This window comes from Pongo pygmaeus, chromosome 6, assembly GCF_028885625.2.
Source record: "Pongo pygmaeus isolate AG05252 chromosome 6, NHGRI_mPonPyg2-v2.0_pri, whole genome shotgun sequence".
NCBI classification, from domain to species: Eukaryota; Metazoa; Chordata; class Mammalia; order Primates; family Hominidae; genus Pongo; species Pongo pygmaeus.
In genome coordinates, this window is record NC_072379.2 from 67,872,160 (window position 1) to 67,894,180 (window position 22,021).

Consider the following 22,021-nt stretch of genomic DNA (forward strand, 5'->3'; position numbering starts at 1 on the left):
CAGTTTAAACATATAACAAGAATATTTAGAAGTTAATCTTCTAAGAATTAGCCAGAATAATGATGATATATTTTATAAAATAAGGATGAGAGAAAAATATATTTTACTTATTTATGTGCCCTGCCCCAAATTATCTACTATAGTTCCAAGGTAAACCCAACCATTCTAAGAAATCTCTAGGCTGACCATTATTGACTTGTCCAAGGAGCACTTGCGGTGTGGATATGACAATAAAAGGTTTTATTTCGTTCTGCACGTGAGTTAAATGCCCTTTTTACATTTTTGTCACAAGCAGGGGGGGAATCCCAGGAAGCCATGATTCCTATATTAAAGACTCAGCATCAGGAACAGAACTTCCACTTTGACTGTGAACTAAGAATAGACAGGATATCTGGACAGATTTCCAATCACAATTTTGTATTAATGGACTTTAATTTTGCTTATGTCATTAAAGCAAACAGATATGAACTCAAGACAGGAGAAAGAGATAGAAACTGGGCTGCTTGTATGTGCTCAAATGGTTCCATGGCTTTGACTATGTAGCAAAAACATTAAGCTTCTAAAAATTCCAGTTAATGATATGTCCAAAATATTTTAGTAATGCCTAAATTTAGAAGCACGTAGCATTTTGATTAAATACAGATACTACCTACATAAGTCAATAAAATAAAAATAGGTAGTTTTCAATAATAACCCCCAAAATTTTGACTAAATAAGTACTACCTCTACTAGACAACTCTCTCAAAGTCCCCTTTTCAGTTGGCATACTGACAACCTCAGTGCAAGAGAGTCCTTCTGGGTCAGAGTTTTCCCCTGAGATGAACTTCCCTGAAGAGCTGATATGTACAGATTCATTGTCTATTGAAAATATGCATCAATAACAAATATTAATTAAGGTAGCTACATACTACAACATACTGACATGAAAAGATGATATTTGAAATTAGAACTTGTTTGCATCTAAAGAACCCAGATCAACAGCTCTATGACCTTTCTTTAGCTAGTCCTCAGTATATGCCAAATGAGTCACTTTAATTATTTGATTAAAACCTGCTAAATTTAAGGAGCTTATATTTCTTTTCTTGAAATTAAAAGGGGCTACACAGGAATTGTCCTCCATTCACTCATTTGTTTATTTATTTAATAAAATAGGCATAATTTCAAGGACTACTAAAATCTTATTCATTGGAAATTGCTACTTATTTTTTAAAAAATTGAAGATATTTTTTTCAGATTTAAACAGAAGCATGAGATTCATAATTGTCTCTTGCCCACTATAAACAAACCACTTAAATGGTCTGACATAAATAATCACTTTAACATTTGCAGGACTCTTAAAAGAATTAGACTTTAGAAAAAATAATGTGCCCAATCCTCATCAATGGACTGTAGAGAGTATAAAATCATTGGAACATCCTTTTGAAATGATTGAAACAGAGATTCCTTAGCAGGCATTCAGCAAAAGATTTGTTCAATAAAGACAAGTCTGACTTTCTTATAACAAAATGAATAGATGTTCAGAGTTCTTTGTAGAGCATAGTTTTTAAGAAGCCAAGGCAGTTCCCTCAGGCTTTTGCTAGGTTCACTTAATACCTGAGCTTGACAATGCTCCTATTGCCAACATTATTCCCTCTTTCTTCTCTGATTCATTCATTCATTCATTGACTCATTCAACCAAATATTATTGAATAGCTCTTCTCTGCCGTGTTGTTCACTAGGCATTTGTGCCTTAGGTTGGGAGGCTTTGCGGGCATGAAGGTCTTGCACTTTGGTAAAAAGTCACTGTGCTTTATTACTCCTGAGTATTTTAAGTCATAAACAGAAGACAGTAGCAACGTGGTGTGACAAAAGGAGCATAGATTCTAGAGTTACAAACTAAGTTCAAATTATTACCTTTCCAATTAATAGTTCTGTGACTTATATAAAGCACTTAAGAATTAGCCATAATGTCTATAAAGCTTCTAATCTAGGACCTGGCATGTAAGACCCCAATAAAAATAGTCATAATTATTTTATACAATGGTAACCTTGGAAATATATTTTAGTTGAACATAAAAGATATTTGATACTGAATATTTTAAGAATTCCTGTGAAGAATCTTAAGTATACCCTTCAATTATTTCAGAGATGAATAACTGCTTGGAAGAAATAACTAGTCATTTGAAATAATTTAGTTATTCTATTATATTTTTAAAATTCTATTTAAAGCTTATAGTAAACACGAAATCTTTGGTTTGTCTATGATTTTTTTTTTTTGGCTATAGAAAAAGCACATAATAGAAGTCATGAAGGCAATATATGTGACAAATTCTGGCTGGTAAAATAAGCTGCCATCTTATATCCCACTATAAATGTAGCTTCACAGGGAGAGAGATTTTCCTTCAAAAGATACTTATAAGAGTCCAGAAACAATTAAAGACTAAGAGAAAAGAAAAGGCACCATTTACTCTTTCCCCCACCTCCATTTCCTGCACCCACACTCAGATGTCAGAAAGATCTTCTGGTTCAATACTAGGAAACAAGAAGTGTATTAAGGATAAGCTTAGAAAATAATACTACATTAAAAATTACTTGGCAGTCTATCTGACTAAGCCCAAATTGACAAAGGAGTATATACATATATAGATGGGCTATCCTTTGCCTGCATAAGAGTTTACAAAATATGATTCATTTTCTTTCTACCAATCCCACCTCGTGTGCTTGAGCCAATACAGAAAGATCATTTTGTGGCTCCATGCATTTCACAGTTCACTCTCTCTGCCCAGTCAGTATGAATACCCCCGACTCCAATTCCTTTTTTCCCCTTGAAAGTTCCCACTCATCATTAGAAGCACAGGTTGAACAATACTTGATGAAACCTTTCCTGAAACCATTGAGGACAAGTTAATCATTTTATCTGCTCTGAGCACTTCTGTTCTCTAGAATAATAAGTATGACTTATATTATGATCCCTGAAAGTAACAACAGCTCTGAATTCCAAGTGCTTACCACAGTGTCCGGCATATAATATGTGTTCAATGCTGGTTTTTGAAATGAATGACTTACCTGTTTGACCTAGCCATAACAAATTCACAAGTACTTCTAGTCATAAATGATGAATAGCAGACAGGCCATAGTTCAAAAGTGGCAGGATTCTTATAAATTAAATCTGGTTCTTAAGTAAACATGGACATTGAAAGCCAGAAATTTACATTTCTGCAGCCTAGCTAAATAATGCCACTTCTCTAATTAAACTCAAGTAATGGAGATACACTGGGAAGCTTAGAAAAATTTGCTAATCCAAAGTGTCCACCTTCCAGGCAAAGAGAAGGTGCCATTTTTGAGAATAGTCAACCCCATTCAGGAATACTTCATTCATTTACCATTTAAATCGCAAAACGATATGTGCACTTAATATCTGCTTTTACATTATTTAATGAAATGGTTGTGTTCAAAGAGCTTCTTTAGAAAAAAATCTCATCTACCACTCACTTTGTGATGGGAAAACAAAGGCACAAAATAGAGGTTGCCTTTCATTGCTGTGCATACATGATTTATTTTTATATAAAGCTATAGTACCCCAAATAGAATTACAATAATTTAAAAAATCTATGAATTCTGCATCAAAGATAATGGATATGATTATATGAGATAGTAAGGTTGAGAATTTAATGTGTATTTAACATGAATTTAATGTGTATCATGCAAGTTACCAGGTTAACTTGGGAGGCAGACAAATAAATTCATATGTGATATAATATTGAAGTCTATTATCCTGTTAAAGTTCCTACAAGATATTAATAATGTTTGTGAAATTTGCAAATGTAATAGTATTTGTGATGTTGAAAAAGAGAATTCATAACATTAAAACCTCTATTTTTCAACATAATTTTTTATTTTGCTCCTAATTAAAGCAAAATATCTTCACAATCAACCCAAGTTTACAGTAGAAAAATTTATTCCGGCCATTTTTTTCTACAACATTGTGGATATCTTTGTGTATATTTTTTCCCAAAGTACATATTCCAGAATGTGGGTAGAATTTTCCTTTGTATCTTGAATGCCAAGCCAAATATATTTATTTTAAATGTATTTTTTAAATAGCTATTTTTCTATGGTTTTTCCTGGACCTGCTTTCTCATGAGAAATGAACTTCAAATGAGAAAACGAAGTATGCATGACACACAGGACAACAGAAACCCACCAAACTTCATTAATTAAAAAATTTCCCCATTATTTCCCTAAGTTTCAAATATAGGGTATCAACAGGATTTTCTTCATGGGAACTTATAAATGGCAAATTTCAAAACTATGAACACATGTAAGTTTTTTTCATGTGGTTGTTTTGCTTTCAACTAAATAAAAAATTCAAGAAATTATGCATTACCAATAGGCTAAAACCTCTTCCAAAAATCTTGCAAGGGAGGCAACTCAGGTTTAATTAACTAGACTCATGTTTAAAATGAAAAAAGACTAATGTTTAAACTACAAACTAATATTTTCTTAATTCCAGAGAAATGCTCATTTTTAAAATTCTCTCAAAGAGAAACCTTTAATTTGTTTTTTCTTATTTATATTAATATTTAGTTATTTGCTTAGACAAAAGCAGAATGCTATGTGAATACACTGTATTTAATGTTACATTTTGTAGATTTTGTTCCAGAGAAACTGGAAGCAACCAATTAATTAGTTAATGTTTTCATGTGAAAGGAAAACTATACAAAAGTCATTTACCCTACCATCAAATGAGATTGCCTTGGCCAATGTCATCAAAATGAGTGAGCTCCCCAGAACTAGGAATGCTAAGTGGTGCTATGTAAAAAAAGGATTCTGTAGTCCAATGAAGTTTGAGAAATGCTTGTTCAACAAAATCAAATAGGTAATGAAGGACTTCTCAGGGCAATGAATATGCTAATGTCTACTGTAAAAACCACATCATATGTTATAATAGGCAGAATTTTCCAGACAGCACAATTTAATAATAAAATATTTTTTTCTCCTTATTTGGGAGGGAAGGGGGGAAATGGGCCATTGGCCAATATACCTGTATAATTAAAACCAGGTCTTGATATATCTTTTCTTCTTATACATATTCCTATGTGGCTTTGAGCGATAATTTACCTTAATTAGACATTTACATTTCTCTTTCATATTTGGTGTTATTTCAATGGACATTTATTTTCCAATTTGCCACTTTCAGAGAGAAAGAAGTACCAACCTGAATGCTTCAAGGTACTCAACATCTCCCATGGGAGGATCAAGGCCACCTGTCCAGGCAATATTTATATTGTACCCTTCTCCAAGGCCTGTTCCAACCTAGGAAGAGAAAGACACACCACAGTGGGCAGAGAAGAGGGCAAATGGAAGAAAGCAAGAAGAGAGGAAAACAAGCACATGGGAGCTCTTGAAATAAACATCAAACAACACATCAAATCAGCCCAACCTTCCCTGACAAACAGTGCTCTGGGTTATGCACTTGTTCTGCACTGGTTCTTGGTCCCATGGGACAATTCAGTAATCTCGTGTAATTTAAAACACCAGCAAAGGACAAGAAAATTAGGGGTAATCATGCAATGCAATTACCTGAAAGATACAAATAAAAGTGGGGCTCTAAAGAAATAAACCGAACCTCATCTGGGGCTCCACTGCCAGGGAAAAAGTTCCCTTCATCATAGCGATGGAGTGAAATGTACAGGATGCTGGGGTCAGCATAAAAGGCCTGCTGGGTACCGTTTCCATGGTGAACATCCTACAGGGAAATGAAAACAGACGACAAATACAGTCATGTCTAACTTTGTGTGGAGACAACCTTTCTGATTTCTAGTTCCCTGTCTTTCTACCACTTTCTTTCTCATTTTCTGTCTTCTCACTACGTTCCTCTTTTCTTTCTCCCTTTCAGCCTGCTTCCACACCACCCCCTTTACTTCCTGAACTTTCAGGCAAATTACCCTTTAATGCACTCATTTTTTAAACTGGCTTCTAAAAATCAGGAAACCACAGCGAGCATGCCCTGGAGACTCCAGATGAGCAGTCATTGAGAAAGCCCAGTCCTTTGGTACAATTAGATATTTATACACCGGCTCTTTGTACTCTTTGCTTCAGTGATGGAATCTTGCATCCTGTTTTATGGAGGAATTTTATGACTTATTAACTGCCAACAGTTCATAACCCCTCAGGCTTAATTAACTAGCCTCATTGGCCTCTGAAAAAAGACTAATGTTTAAACTAAACTACAAACTAGTATTTTGCAGAAGGATCTATGTCTTACAGAGCATTTTCGCAATTCTTGACAGAACACTAAACATACGTGTATGCACTGATTTGCCAAGTCCCACCATTAAGGTCAAAGGCTTTGCAACCAGCTGAATAAATTGGCTTTCTTGGAGCGTTCAGTTCAGTTAGCAATCTCTCCGCAGTTAGAATCACTTCAAAAGAGAAGCCAGATGCAAAAAATCTTCGTACTTCATTTTGATAAAACAGTAACACAAGAGTCGAAGACATAGGAGCATGAGCTCATTAGCTCTTAAATCATTTGGGCCAAAGCACAAAGATGGCATGGGGTTTTATGCAATCTTGTGCAATCTGCCTAATTTTAATATCATATCATAGCTTTCTGTACAGCCTCCTTCCTGCTCTTTTTTCCTTTCCCTACACCAGTCCTCTTTCCCACTCAAAAAAAAAAAAAGCCTGATACAAAACTTGACAGTTCTTTTTTCTCGCTGTTTTATGATACAGATACATGCCAGAATTGATACAAGAAATGAAAAAGTCAATAGAACTAATAGCATTATTTTAAATATCTTCACTGAAAGACCTCAAGTGTAAAAAAAAAAAACCCTTAATTAATATGCTTCATAATATCCTGTGACCAAAAAAAAAGAGCCACTCCAAAAGTGGATAATTTATGTATTTGTATTCAATAGAATATTACTGCTATACTTTAAACATACATAGTTTCTGGTTCTGTTATTTAAAAGTTTTAAAAACTTGTAACTGTATACTTACTTTATATTAGCAAGATATAGAATCACACTATTTTCAACAATGATGTCTACAATTTTTAAGTCAGGCACTATATAAATATCTGGTATGGATTATTAGGTAAACTGAGGCTCAGAGAGTTTCAGTTACTAAGACTATACAGGAAATAAGTTGCAAGACTGGGTCTTGAATCTACTTCCTATTCCAAAGGCCAAACTCTTAACAATTATACAGTTAACTGAAACTTACATTCATAATCTGTTTGATCCTCTTGGCAAACCTGTGAGGTGGGTTGTCAGTCATTACTGCTCCATAGGAGATTTATATGACCTGTCTTCATGCCAATCTCCAGCCCAGTACTCCTTCACTAGACACTATCATAGCCTCCTTTTGGCGAATTCTGAAAACCTGCATTGATCTCGCCATCCACGGCATAGACATACAATAATCCTTTCCCCTTTTTGAATGGTACACATATCCAAAATTAAGAAATCATAATGTTGGGGCAGATACACATCATCCCAGAAAGCTGTTTCAGCTAAAGACATACATCATCAGCAAAAAAAATAACTTAGTCAAATTATATCAATTCCTGGATTTCTGAATATCCTAAGGAAAGGAAGGAGGAGACAAAAAAACTATTTTCCTGTATGTAAACAAGGGTGAAACAATTAAAGCCACAATGTCTTTTGTGTTTGTTACTGGATATCTAGAAAATGGACAAATAAAATATTTTGAAAAACAATATTAAGGGGATATTTGTATTTCCCCTATACAATAGTAATTTTGGTCAGTTCTAAGACACATTTGGTCTGAGCATAAATGCATCCACAATTTGAACAGCAGAAAAATATGGCTTTGATTACTTTTGTTTCTCTGGGGACACTGTAAATGTTTACTTAAAACAATCAAATATAAAATGATATGTTCTCTCAGATATAAAATTATTTGTTCTTGACAAATCTGTTGGGTACTTACTAGTGCATAAATTTCTGAGTAAGAAATAAAATCCTGTTCACAGCATAATAAGATTTTCAACAGACATTATTATTAAAATGCATAAATCCATTCTAATATGGGCAATTCTTGATTCTGTATTCATATTCACCAAATATTTAGTGATAAAGGTTAAATTCAATTATGTCTTTTGCTTGGGGGAACAACTTACAGTATAGCCTTAATATTATTTTTTTAAGGCTGGGCGTGGTGACTCACGCCTGTAATCCCAGCACTTTGGGAGGCCGAGATGGGCGGATCACCTGAGCTTGGGAATTCCAGACCAGCCTGACCAACATGGAGAAACCCCGTCTCTACTAAAAATACAAAAATTAGCCGGTGTGGTCGTGCATGCCTGTAATCCCAGCTACTCGGGAGGCTGAGGCAGGAGAATCGCTTGAACCCGGGAGGTGGAGGTTGCGGTGAGCCGAGATCGTGCCATTGCACTCCAGCCTGGGCAACAAGAGCGAAACTCCGTCTCAAGGAAAAAAAAAAAAAGAATATCATTTTCTTTTGTTTGTTTTCCTTGCTGTAAAATATTCATACAAAGTACTGATTGGTCAGGTATGATCTAAAGCTTGTTTCTGCATAGCAACACATATATAATAAACTAACATGAGAAAATTATTGGTGATTGCGAGAAATTACCATAGAAGTGAAATAAAATGAAACATTAAAACTCCCAAAATAGACCTTGTATCTAAGATATGTGGGGAAATGCTGAAAAATCATTTAAATATTTTACTGGTTAAAAAGCATACTGCAAACATTGATGCTGTACAAGGATTTAGAACCCGTATATTTTCACTATTATGTTAAAATAACTTTGAGTAACCTTGAATAAATCATATATTCTACCAGCTAATGTTATCACTCCTAGTTACTTAGTATAGGGACTTATAATAAAGATCTAAATGTACTTGATCAACAACGCAATTTCCTCAAATCTAAGGAAATTTGAATTAACTTTCCTTTTACAAAGACAGCTTAAAAAGTACTATTGTCAAACTAAAAGTCACATTACCTAAAAGCTACCTGAGTCATACAGTCTTACTTGTAGGACCAGTTAATCCCCTGAACACAATGGTCAGTCTCTTGCAAGTTGAAATACACCTGCTCCCTCTCCACACAAGTCTGAATATGTTTGGGATCTGCCTCAGAAAGGAACATGGAATAAATGAGCTCCACAGATCAACTAGAATCATTCTTGCCTAAAATACTCAACGCTGCTGAATTTGGCTGTGACCCAAAGTAGTAGGCAAATTAGAACTCTAGCTCTGTATTTACTAAGCATATAAAAATGCTGCAACTGCTGGACAAAGGAGTACCTTTGCCATCTATTGGCGCTGTAATTTGTGGAGTCAGTTCACACCCCCCAGCTAACATTAATGACTTTGGATTTGCAGGAATAACTTTTTCGTTGTTTTTTTTTTTTTTTTTTTGGCTATTGAAAAGCCATCTATTGGCTTTTTAATTGCTAACTTGCAGAATAGACCTGTCAGCCAGGGAGAACGGATGTCTCAAGGCCACGTGGCACTTTAAAACTTCCTTCTCAGCAGCTGGAAGAAACAGGAATTTCCTCAAAGTAGCCCTGCAGCTGCAGAATTTGGAAGACTTGAAAGTAAGAATATGTGGGCTGGTGGTGATCTCAGAGGCAACCCTTTGGACAGAACTCCATATATTTAGAGAATTTGAAACAAAAACTTCTCGTCTACTACAGCCTGTTGGGAAATCAGTATCCTTTCTGATTGGATAATGGAGCAAATACATAATCAAAGGCCAGGAAGCTTACAGGAAACTCCTTGGAGCTACCAAGTAACTTATTTTATAAATCGTATCAGATTTTTCCAGCAGTCTTTTATTCCTATACTGTATTACTGTACAAAAACAAAACTTTACATATACATCCTCTGAAGTACAAAGTATCCATTTATCACAAGGGAGACATTTTAGCTTTCAAGTCTCTTGTACAATTCACTACTTTTGAGCCTAGATATCACAAACGTGTTTTCAAAGGGGACTCCTAACAGTTTTTGACTATACTCCTAGAACCTTAAAATTGTAGCAGAGGAGATTCTTTAGAAAGTAAACACTAAAAGATCCTTAAGGATAGGACAAACTGTTGACCAATCACCTTCTTACATAATTTTGACAAATTTAGAAAGCTTAGAAAAATTCTTTCCCTACAATCTTTGCGCTTTATCTGCTTTCTTAAGTTTCTGGCTTATCTTCCTGGCACAGAACTTACAGAAAGAGGAGCATACTATTTTTAAAGTTTTAATATCTTACAAATTACGCAGAACAGCAATTATTAATTACTTTAGCTGTCATTTTGCATATAAATGAGAAAATGGGTACTGATGTCTTGATTTTTGTAAAATTGTAACATCTTGCTGCTGTAGTATATCTAGGCCTTCAACACATTTCTTTAATGGTGAACTATGCCTGACATTGAGACTCAGGCATGTTTGGAAAATACATGGATAGTTAGGTTTCAATATTCTTCTCTCCAAAGTGCTTGCAGGAATGCTTCAATATAGTGTGTGAAAAATACCCATTCCAACGAAGCACAACAAATGGGTATCGTTCTTCCATTTCTTTTATCTTCGTTTTAACTTAACTAAGCATTTCTTCACATGGCTTTGTTTGTGCTCTCTCAACCCTTTGGTGTGCCTGCTTAACAGAATTCGAAGGCTGGAGGGCGAGGCCGTGACTTCCAATAAGATTTAATTATGAGTGCAGATATGAACAAGATTTAGACTATTAAGGCTTGCACTTCAAAAAAAACCTTCAGCATATTTTGCCTTTAAATCTTTTATCACCTGCAAAAATTAATTAAGTGCAGATGTACCAGGTTCGGTTTGGATGCCAGGGTTCATTTCCTGTCTATGCTTTGTCAGACAACCTATTACACCTCCTCGAGAACTGGAGGCAAACCGAAAACGGGGCTCATAAATCACCATTCACTTCTCTTTCGCCCTTTCCTGGGTTGGTCCTTTTTGTATGGGGCAGATCTCCAGCTCATTATTCATGAATATACTGTGGACAATATGCCAAGTGTCATCCGCTTTTAAACAAACCATTTGTTAAACAAATTATAACTTTATTGTGTAAGAATGCATCATATTAAAATACAAGACTAATCCAATGCCTCTAACTTTTAATCACTCAGGGTTCCTGCAGAGAATCATCCCAAACTGGCATCTGAGATTGGAGATCTTTTCAGTAAGAGTGACATCCCGACTTGTTTTAATAATACCACTGTTGCACAACAAGCAACATGATTGCTAACCAGGGGAAGTGGCCAATTGGTTACCAAAGCAACAACATTCTTTCCAGCACATCTGACTATTGAGTCTATATTCTGTAGGGAAAAGTAAATTCAGGTTCTGTTGGGTTATTTTAACTGTGGAAGTATCAATTCATTTAAGGATCATAAAAGGTGCCCTGATCTGCGCCTTCTTCTCATTAAATTGCAGTTAACACCATGAAAGTGAAACGTGAATGTTTATGGTTTCAGAACTGCAATCCTGAGTTTAATGAGTTTCCACATTCAAAGGAAAACACACCCTTCAGTTGTTTGCAAGTGCTAAAAGCAAGACAACCTAACAGAGAAATACAAATCCACTCCCTTTTATCTAGAATCACTGAAAATGCAGCTCTGGCCAGGAATACATACCAGATCTACAATCAATATCTTGCTTATATTTAGTTGGTCTCTCAAGTATTTGGCGGTAATTGCAACTGAATTAAAAAAGCAGAACCCCCTGCGGAATAGAGAAGAACAGAGAAATAAGAAAGCAAATCATCCAGGGAAACCATTATAAATAATGTTCAGAGCATTTTTTTAAATGCTATATGATCTCTGAAGCCATAAATCTGCTTCTGGGAGTACCTCGCAAGATTTTTCAGTCCATCTGCTAACAATTAGAGGCTTCAGAAACATGCACGGGGCAGGTGACCGCCAGGAACCGTGGTGCTTGGAGATGGGCAACAGTCCCTGGTACTTACATGGCTGTGGATTCTTCAGCGTGATGGCCAGGGGGCCTCACAACAGCAAACCCATTCTGTGAAAACAAGACAGGTTTTCAATGGTCAGATATAATGGAGAGGGTAGGAGAGGGATTGCTCGGATCTCCAGGCACAACAGTGCCTCAGGCACACACACACAAAACTGAAGTCTCATATGCTTCCGAGATTGTTTTTTTCCCCCATTGCCAGTCATAGAATGAAGAGAAACAACACATATGATCACATTTTCTCAGATAACGTCCCAAAAGAAGGCTCCGAGTCAGGGCAAGGGCAGGATTTGGGGAGTTGCACCTAGCCGGCAAACATGCATGTCAGCTGTTAAACTAGCATGATTCATTTTCAAGAACAACTTCTTATTTCATGACATCAACATCCTACAGAGGGAGAAGAAATTCACTCTTGGTGCAAGTTTGGGTCAAAGTTTGGAAAGACCAGAGAAGATCCAAAGTGAAAATTCTTTAACTGGATTTCCTTGATGGTTATTTACACTCCAATGTCAGTAAAATGATAAATTTACACTCACACACTCACATAGACACAGAAGAAATCCCAGAAAGGTGAAAAAGAGAACAATGGAAAGCCCATATTTCTTCCAGTCTATAAATTTAGCTTGGATGACCGCCAAGACTTGCAACTTTATTGGATTCCCTAAGTCAATTTCTAGCCCGTGTTCTGGAATTTTATAAAGAATTCCAGGACTGAGAAGCAAGCAGATCTATCCATGATCAAGAAATGCCTTAACCTCCAGATTAGTTGGAATGCATCACGGAAAGCTGAAGTAACTCCGGCATGAAGGCAGGGAACTATAAATCCTTGCAAAGCCAGCATGCTCAGAAAAGTTGGGTTGTTTGACGTGAAGTAATCATTTATCACATGGTTCACACCACCTTTCACTTAACTATGGTTCAAGTAACATGCTCAAAAGAGCATGTTAATGCTGTTTTATACACAATCCTAAAACTTTTGAAATAATTTCAACACACCCAAGGACTTTTTTTTCAAAACTTTTACTGCATATATAAAAATATTGAGAAAACTAATCTATTCTCTAGGTCTTTAAACGCACACACATTTTTCCAGAATGTTATGGTCATTAACACACAATGAGTTAATTTGCTATATATTTTGTTGAGTATATATAATAATACACTAAGAAGCAAATTAGAATCATATAACATAATATCAATTAGAAATCTAGTAATGGTGATAAACATATTCCCTGTTCTTATTCTTAAGACACTTACTATCTCTCGATGGTAATATATTAATATGAAAGAAACTATCAATGAACAACACAAGAAAATAGAGACTGAAATATTAAGATGGTAGATTGACACTATAAAGTGCTACAGGACTTCTGAGAATAGAGAATTTGGTAAAGATTATGACAGATGCACATAGTTCACTGGGAAACCAATAGTTAGGATGAAAATAACAATTATATAATACAAGAATATAATTAGCATGTAAATAACTTCTATGATTAGATCAACCACACTAAAAATTTTGTGATTCAATTAAAATTTGTTTAATAGGTTAAAGGTACGACATAACAACACAAAGAAGAAAACACCCAGTAACCAGTAGCTATTAAAAAATTCAACTTAATTAGTAATTAAATGAACATAGCTTAGAACCCAGAGAGAAGCCATTTTTCTACCCTGGAAATTAAATTTTTAGAAAATGTTCTACGCTGACAATGGAGTGGGTACGCTAAATGCTCATATGCTGCTTGTAGAAGGATAATTCATTAGAGCCTTTCTAGAAAATAATTCACCTCTATATATCCAGAGCCTTAAAACAAATACGTATCTTCTGATTTAGTCATCTAGTTAAAAAATTTCTGCCTTAAGGGTGCCATTAACTATGTACACAAGCAATTATGTAAAAGATAGTGTCTTATTTATAATAGGAAAAACCAGATTACTTTAGTGAGCTAACATTAGGAGATTGGTTAATGACTCATGGTACATTTATACCATGGACTATTAGTTAGTATTTAACTTTTTGTTATAAATATTTAGTGGAACCGAAAAGACTTTATAATGTTAATTTTTGAAGTGTTAGTATTAATAATATACATAGTATAACATATACGAAGGAAGGTTTAATATGGGTTATTTTATTTTTAATTTATAATTTCATATATGTATAGTTTTTTTTTTGAGACAAGGTCTCACTGTGTTGCCCAGGCTTGTCTTGAACTCCTGGGCTCAAGCATTCCACCCACCTTGGAGTCCCAAAGTGCTGGGATTACAGGTGTGCACCACTGCACCCGGCTAAATTTCACATATTTTTCAAATAGTTTTACAACAAAAATGAATTATCTAATAGGGAAAAAATATATATAACAGATAATATTGAGAGGTAGGTGTTAATGGGTCTTACCAGAAAAGTTGTGTTTACAAAGGAAGAAAAAAATGTAAGGATCCTAGGCAGGGGTTAAAGCATGAAAACAAAGAAGAAAGGATTTTAGAAAGCATTATGGAAGAAAGTCAATCTGACTCTAGAGTTCATGTTAAGAAACAAAATGGAAATGAAATCTCATAGGTAATTAGTTGGATTATAAAAAAAAAAAAAAAAAACAGACTTCAATTCTGTCTTCCTCCTTTCACTTACAGCCAAATTCCTTGAACAAAGTATCTGCTTTTCACTTTATAATCCTTTGTGGGAACCTCCTCCATCATTCTGCTAAACTATTTCTGAAACTGCTTAATCTTAGGTTGAAAATGATCTTCTTTTCGCCAAAATCAACAAACTTTTTCTCAGTCATCATGATCCACCCAAACCTTCCATTGTGCTCTCAGGAATATCAAACTCCTCTACATTTTCCATATATTTTCTGAGTGCCCCCCTTTCCTTAGCTGAAACCTCAAAAGGTTGCTTCTCCCACAGTCTGCTCAAGTGGTAGCTGTTTTCCTCTCTCATACCTCACAAACCTGCCTGCAGCAGAAGGCAGAGTTGGTGTCCTTGTTTCTTCACTGCTGCTTTGAGAGCACAAAGTCCACTGCACCTACCCCCACAATACTTTCTTGTAAAAAACAATTGTATCACTCAGAAAAAGAGAAGATAGAACACAGTAAGATGCCTGACTCTGAGTCCTAATGCAATCTGGGTACCTTTATTCTCTGTTACACTAGAGAAGGTGTTAGTCCTTCTAAAATCTGTCTCACTGCCTGCAGTTTGGACCCCAACCTTCCTGCTTTTCTACCATCCCTTATAAAACTTTTCCCACTAACATGTTACATTTGTATAATTCCCCTCCAAATTATAGACATTGTATTGAGATTCAAATAGGCTCAAGCTTCTGATATTAAAAATGTATATTATATAAATATAACATTATATACATTATATAAATATAAATTACATAATATATGATATATGTGTATATGTATATATGTGTGTATTTGTTTATATGTGTGTATATATGTGTATGTGAAGGTTTTATGTATCTATATAATTTTAATAATTATATATTTTTATAATTATATACAAATATATATTTTTTATAATTTATATATATATATAAAATCTTTGTCCTTAATCCCATCAATCCCTCCAGCTCCCACACTTTTCTTCTTCTCCTTTTAATAGTCAACATTCTTGCAAAGGTGGTCTGTCCTACTTTCTCCTTTTCCTCATGTCTGCTTCAGTTATCAACCTCTAATTTCTCCTCCAACTTCATTAGTCCACTAAAGAAGCTCTTACAAAAGTCACCAATGGCCGCCATGCTACTAACTCCAAGATCACTTTTTTTTCTCTCAGCCTTCTGGCCCTAAACTTTCAACACTATTGGCTGCATCTTCCTTTTCACAAGACTCTTCTTGGCTTCTATAATTTCATGCTCTCTTGGTTTTCCTCTGTCTTTCCCCTTCCTAATCAATCTCCCTTGGAGGCTCATACTAAGTCTTCTCATTTTTAAATACTGAAATTACTCAAGTCCAAGTCTTTGTCTTTTCCTCTGCTCTTTCCATACCTCCTAGGCAAGGCCACCAGTCTTATGAATTCAGCCATCACCCATCTCATATACTTCACAGATTTCTATTTCCAAGATGGACCCTTCTGTGGGAACCAGCCCAATATATATTAGCCCATCTACTCAATATCATTTGGATATATCTAAGTCACTTAAAACTCTATACCAACATCAAACTTCTGGCCTTCTGCCAGCCTTCTCTAACTTAGAAATGGTACCATGATTGATCCAGTGGCTCAAGTCAGAGACCAATGAGTTGTCTTTAATGGCATCTTCTCCCTATCCTTTCTCCATCCCCTTTTATTTCATGACAAATTCCTGTTGATTTTGTTTTTAAATATCACTCAAATGTATGCAGTTATATCTGAATGCATTCCTTGAATATGCTGCCTTTTGAATTCCTGCCTTTTGAATTACTCCTCCAGTAATTGTTCTTACATCCAAACAGTGGATAAGACACCAGAGCTTGCTTTGTGAGTGCTCAGACGAAAGGCACATGAGGGTGGCAGAGGGAAGATGGCTGTCTGCAAGACACAAAGAGAGCTCTCACTATATGATTCCAACATCCACACAATCCATTCAATATCCTGGTTTCTCAGTTTTCTGACTCTTTGCTTTCAATACATTAGTCTTTTGTTTACAGTCATATTCCTAGACCCTATAATTACCAATAGCAACATCACTTTCATGATTTCAATGTCAAGCATCCTACTCTCTTATCCTATCATTCCAGTTATAGCTTCATCTGCACTGGGACTTCCAATCCATTCATCTTATTCATGTTTGCTTATCCATCAATCACCCCCACCACCATGTTTGCCTTCCTTCTTATTTGGGTTAAACTTCAGACCCATCATTAAATTTACTTCCTTGCATATACAATTAGTCATCTTGTCTCTTTCTCCCACCAGCATACTCCCTTTGTGTATTCTGCTCAGGTTGCCATAGGTTAGGTGGCTTACACACAGACATGCATCTCTCACAGTTCTGGATACTGGAAGTCCCAGATCAGCTCCAGCTCCAGCAGGTTTTGTTCCCTGGTGAGAGCTCTCTTTGTGGCTTGCAGACAGCCGTCTTCCCTCTGCCACCCTCAAGTGCCTTTCGTCTGAGCACTCACAAAGTGGGCTCTGGTGTCTCTGCCTCTTCTTCTTCTTCCTCCTCTTCTTCTTCTTCTTCTTCTTCTTCTTCCTCTTCCTCTTCTTCCCCTTCCCCTTCCCCTTCTCCTTCTTCTTCTTCTTTCACAGGGTCTTGCCCTGTCACCTAAGCTGGAGTGCAGTGGCACCATCTCAGCTCACTGCAGTCTCAACCCCTGGGCTAAAGTCATCCTCCCACCTCAGCCTCCAGAGCAGCTGGGGCTACAAGCACACAACACCACACCTGGCTAATTTCTGTATTTTTAGTGAAGATGGGGTTTTGCTCTGTTGCCCAGGCTGGTCTCAAACTCCTGAGCTCAAGTGATCACTTGCCTTAGCCTCCCAAATTGCTGAGATTACAGGTGTAAGCAACTGTGCCTGGCCTCTTCCACTTCTTACAAGGGTACCAGCCTATCTGACTGGGGACCTTAAGACCGCATGTGATCCTTATCATCTCCTCATAGGCCTGTACTGAAATACAGTCACACTGGAGATTAGGGCTTCAACATATGAATTTTGGGAAGACACAGACATACTTTCAATCACTGTGTCCCTTTCTCCCTCCAACATACTCCCATGGTAAAATTGCCATCCTGATTAAACACAAGTCACACCTGCTCTGTTCCCACACCTAAGCATATCTAAAAGCCACATGACTTGTCGTCTAAATTCATGACCACAAAACCTTAAATAAACTCTACGTGGTGCCCAGCAATCATACTATAGTCCTTAATAATAAACTCTCTCATCCTTTCAGATGAGCATTTCTACCTTCCTTTCTTTCTTCTAATCTCCTGCCCTGCTCATTCCTTACCCTTTGCTGATAACTTTTCTTCTTATTTCACTAGATAATAGCAGCAATTCGAATACAATGTTTGCATTCTTCCACCAGAAATTCTACCCACCTACCCCACCGTCCCTGATCCTATGTGAGAACACTTAATTGGCATATGAACTTAATCTTAGTCCCTCTCACCTATTCAAGGACATCTCACTCACAGCTTTCCTCTCTCCCTGTCTGATAGCCTGTGTTTTCTTTTATTGGGCTATTTCCATCAGAATAAAAAACATATTAAGTCTTAACAAAAACAAAACAAAATGACAAAAGTATATCACAGTTATAGCAGAATATATAATACATAAATAACAAAATACAAATACTATGATACATAATAAAATCTAACATTTTATTGCCCATTTAATCCTAACAACTTGTGTTAGGCAGATAATATTATTATCCCCATTTCACAAATGAATAAATTGAGGCACAGAAAGATGAAAGAACTTGCCTAAGGTTCATATCTAGCAAGTGACAGTGCTGAGTTCCTATTCCAGGCAATCTGGCACATAAAAACAGTCATTTAAGACTAGTCAACTGCCTGATCTGGTCTCTGTTCACCTATGACATAAAAAAGAAATATGTGACCAGGTGCGGTGGCTCACGCCTGTAATCCCAGCTCTTTGGGAGGCCAAGGCAGGTGGATCACCTGAGGTCAAGAGTTCCAGACAGCCTGGCCAATGTGGTGAAACCTCATCTCTACTAAAAACACAAAAATGATCCAGGTGTGGTGGCGGGCACCTGTAATCCCAATTAGTCGAGAGTCTGAGGCAGGAGAATCGCTTGAAACCGGGAGGCGGCGGTTGCAGTGAGCCGTGATCGCCCCATTGCACCCCAGCCTGGGCGACAAGAGTGAGACTCCATCTCAAAACAACAACAACAACAAACAAAGAAACAAACAAACAAAAAAAACAAATCCTTGGACTCTCTGAGGTGAAAGGTGTCTTTTTGCATGTTAATGAGAAGACTGGGGGCTGGGGGCTCCTGGGTAGCCTCAGGATGGTGGCTCGTTTCCAGAGGAACCAACAACATGATTAGAAGATTGAAGTGTTTATCCCCACACCCTAACCTCTGGGGAGGAGAGAGAGGCTGGAGGTAGAGTTGATTATCAAGGGCCAATAATTTGATCAGTCTTGCCCATGTGATGGAACCTCCACAAAGAATAAAAAGATAAGGTTCAGAGAGTTTCCAGGCTGGTGAACATGTGGAGAAACTGCAAGGATGGCACACTTGGAGAGGCAATGGAAACTTTGTGCCCCTCCTCCATACTTCTTCCCATGCATCTCTTCCATCTGGCTGTTCCTGAATTGTGTCTTTCACAGTAAAACAGTAATCTAATAGGTAAACTGATTTCCTGAGTTCTGAAAGTTATCCTAGCATAATCAAACACAAAGAGGGGGTTGTAATAACATCTGACTTATAGCCAGCTGGGCAGAGGCACAGATGACAACCTGGACATGCAACCGGCATCTGAAGTGGGGACAGTCTTGTGGGACTGAGCCCTTAACTTGTGAGATCTGATTCTATCTACAGGTAGAGAGTGTCAGAATTGAGTTAAACTGTAGGACACCCAGTCAGTGTCTGCAGATAATTGGAGAATTGCTGGCTGTAGGAAAAAAACACATACATATGGTGTCTGAAGTGTTCTATGTTAATTGTGAATATACAGAAAAACAGTTGATTTTCCTTTTACCACTGCATCAGTTTTATTTGGTACCACCATCCATCTTGCTTTCTCTGCCCCAGCCACACTGGCCTTTTGGTTCCTTCAGCCACAAGGCTCTGCCTATGCTCCTAGTTCTATGTGGGATGTCTTCTACTTACCCACTCCCTCCCTTTGCCTGGATAATGCCTCCTTATCCACACATTTCAGCTCCAACATCATTTCACCAGAGAAACCATTCCTAAGCCTCTATCAGTCACCATCAAGTTCCTCTGTGTTCTGGTTTAAATGTGTTCCCTCCAAAATTCAGGTGTTGAAACTTAACGGTCAATATGATATTATTAAATGGTGGGGTCTTTAAGCACTGATGAGGTCGTGAGAGCATTCCCTATCATAAATCGGATAAGGCCATTATAAAATAGGCTTCATGCAGCCTTTGGTGGGCTTGCCCTTTTGCCTTCTACCCCATAAGGACACAGTGTCCCTCCCCTCAGGTGGCTGCAGCAACAAGGTGCCATTCTGGAAGCAGAGAAAGACCTCACAAGACAATCAAATTTGCTGGCACCTTGATCTTGGACTTGATCCCAGCCTCCAGAACTGTGAGTAAATACATTTCTGTTTGTTGTACATTACTGCGTCTGTGGTATTTTGTTACAGCAGTACAAATGGACTAAGACACTCTATAATATGCTCATAGAGATTTGCCAACCCTAATTTCTGAGAACTCATCTCTATTTGTAATGATACACCTCTTGGTGTGATTATTTAATACATTTGTTGTTATTATGTTTATTATACGATTAATGTCCTCCTCCCCACTCCCCAAAGTATCTACTTTTTGCTCACCATTTTATCTGCTAGATTTACATAGTATCTGACATATAGTGGCCAGTAAAGAATGATAAAATAGATTTATGAGTAGCTACTACCCTAGCTTTTTTCCTCTCCCTCTGGCCATTCCTCTACTCTGGCCTTTGCTAGAAAATTTTCCTTCTCTCAAGAGCCCCTGATTTTGCACCCCAGGTTTTGGGAGAAGGTTGCTGTTTAGACTTGGGAGCACAGCACCTTCTTTCTTAAAACACATAAAATATTTTGTGCTTTATAATGAATAGAATCATTGATTTGACGAAACTGTGAAAATGTTTTAAAATAAGATTACTATTCTTACAGTATCTGCTTTTCTCACTAAATTCTGAGTCTCCTAACAGGGAATTTGTATAGTATTTTTCTGACGCAAAGATGTGTTGTATATTATACTAGAACCAAGTTTCTCCTTAGCTCAAGAACATGTCTCTCTTCAATGAGTATTTCTCAACAAGTTTTTTAAATAATTAATTTACTGTTTTTCAAAGAACTTGAAAATCTACTAGTCTCACAAAATATAACTATCAGAAAACATATGCAAGAAAGAATTCAGTGACTTAATTTCTTATTTTCTCATTTAATGGTAATAAAAATAGAACATTTTTTCATTTTATGAAAATAAATCTGTTTCTCAAACTTTTAAGTGAATATGATATTCATATTTAACCTTTTTAAACTTATGAGCATCTTAGATTCTTGTAGTAAAACCCACAAATGCCGTATTATGCAATACAATTTAGATTTTTTTCTACATAATAACATGGAAAAACTCTTTGCTTTATACTTTAAGTTACAAAGACCAAGCAGTTAATCTAAGCAAATATATCCTATAGTACTTTTCTGTGGATTTCAGTCAACTTAATGGTGATACAGATTTTATTTTAATAAACTGATTTGTAACATTTCTTCTCAAGTTTTACTTTCTCTTCAGGCATGAACATGACTAATAATAGAACTTCGGCAGTATTTTAATGTCAGCAAAAGTGACGATTAATGTTTCAAGGACTGAATACTCACATTCCTACTTTATTGTCGTTGTTTAGATTGGTGTTATGGATGTTTCTCCTTAGTTTAAAGGGAAGAAATGATGTTTTCCGGTGGGACCACATGCGGAAGTACAAGAGAATATTTGATTGCCAAATATAGCCATGTGGTATCCAGGAAAGAAAATCTATGGCATAGTCTATATGCAAAATTGGATTTGAAGAAAAAGAATCTGATCATTTTAGACTAGTCTATTTTCATAACTGATGAAATTCACATTTTCTGGGCAAATTTATCAAAATGTCAGATTTATTTTTGTGTTCCTTATATACATAGTGAAACTCTCCCTAGGCAAATAAAGGGCAGGCAGTAAGCAAATCACTGGAACCAATTTAAACATTTATTTTTTTGTTGGCTTTCAAAATTTATTTATTATTATTATTATTTTTAGATGGAGTCTCGCTCTGTTGCCCAGGCTGGAGTACAGTGGTGCTATCTCAGCTCACTGCAACCTCCGCCTCCTGGGTTCAAGCGATTCTCCTGCCTCAGCCACCAGAGTAGCTGGGATTGCA

The 22,021-nt window shown here is 36.5% G+C and overlaps 1 protein-coding gene across 4 annotated transcripts in view; it reads right to left on the minus strand.

Moving 5' to 3' along the window:
• The window catches only part of HDAC9 (histone deacetylase 9), a 911,013-nt gene that overhangs the window by 149,709 nt on the left and 739,283 nt on the right, over nucleotides 1-22,021 (minus strand). For all 4 annotated transcript variants that reach the window (XM_054496835.2, XM_063667493.1, XM_063667495.1 and 1 more), the window contains exons 18-21: nucleotides 11,968-12,023; nucleotides 11,636-11,723; nucleotides 5,609-5,728; nucleotides 5,198-5,295 (exon numbers count right to left, since the gene is read on the minus strand). In XM_054496835.2, the coding sequence (XP_054352810.1) occupies nucleotides 5,198-5,295; nucleotides 5,609-5,728; nucleotides 11,636-11,723; nucleotides 11,968-12,023 (362 nt within the window). The remainder of the gene's footprint in view (nucleotides 1-5,197; nucleotides 5,296-5,608; nucleotides 5,729-11,635; nucleotides 11,724-11,967; nucleotides 12,024-22,021) is intronic.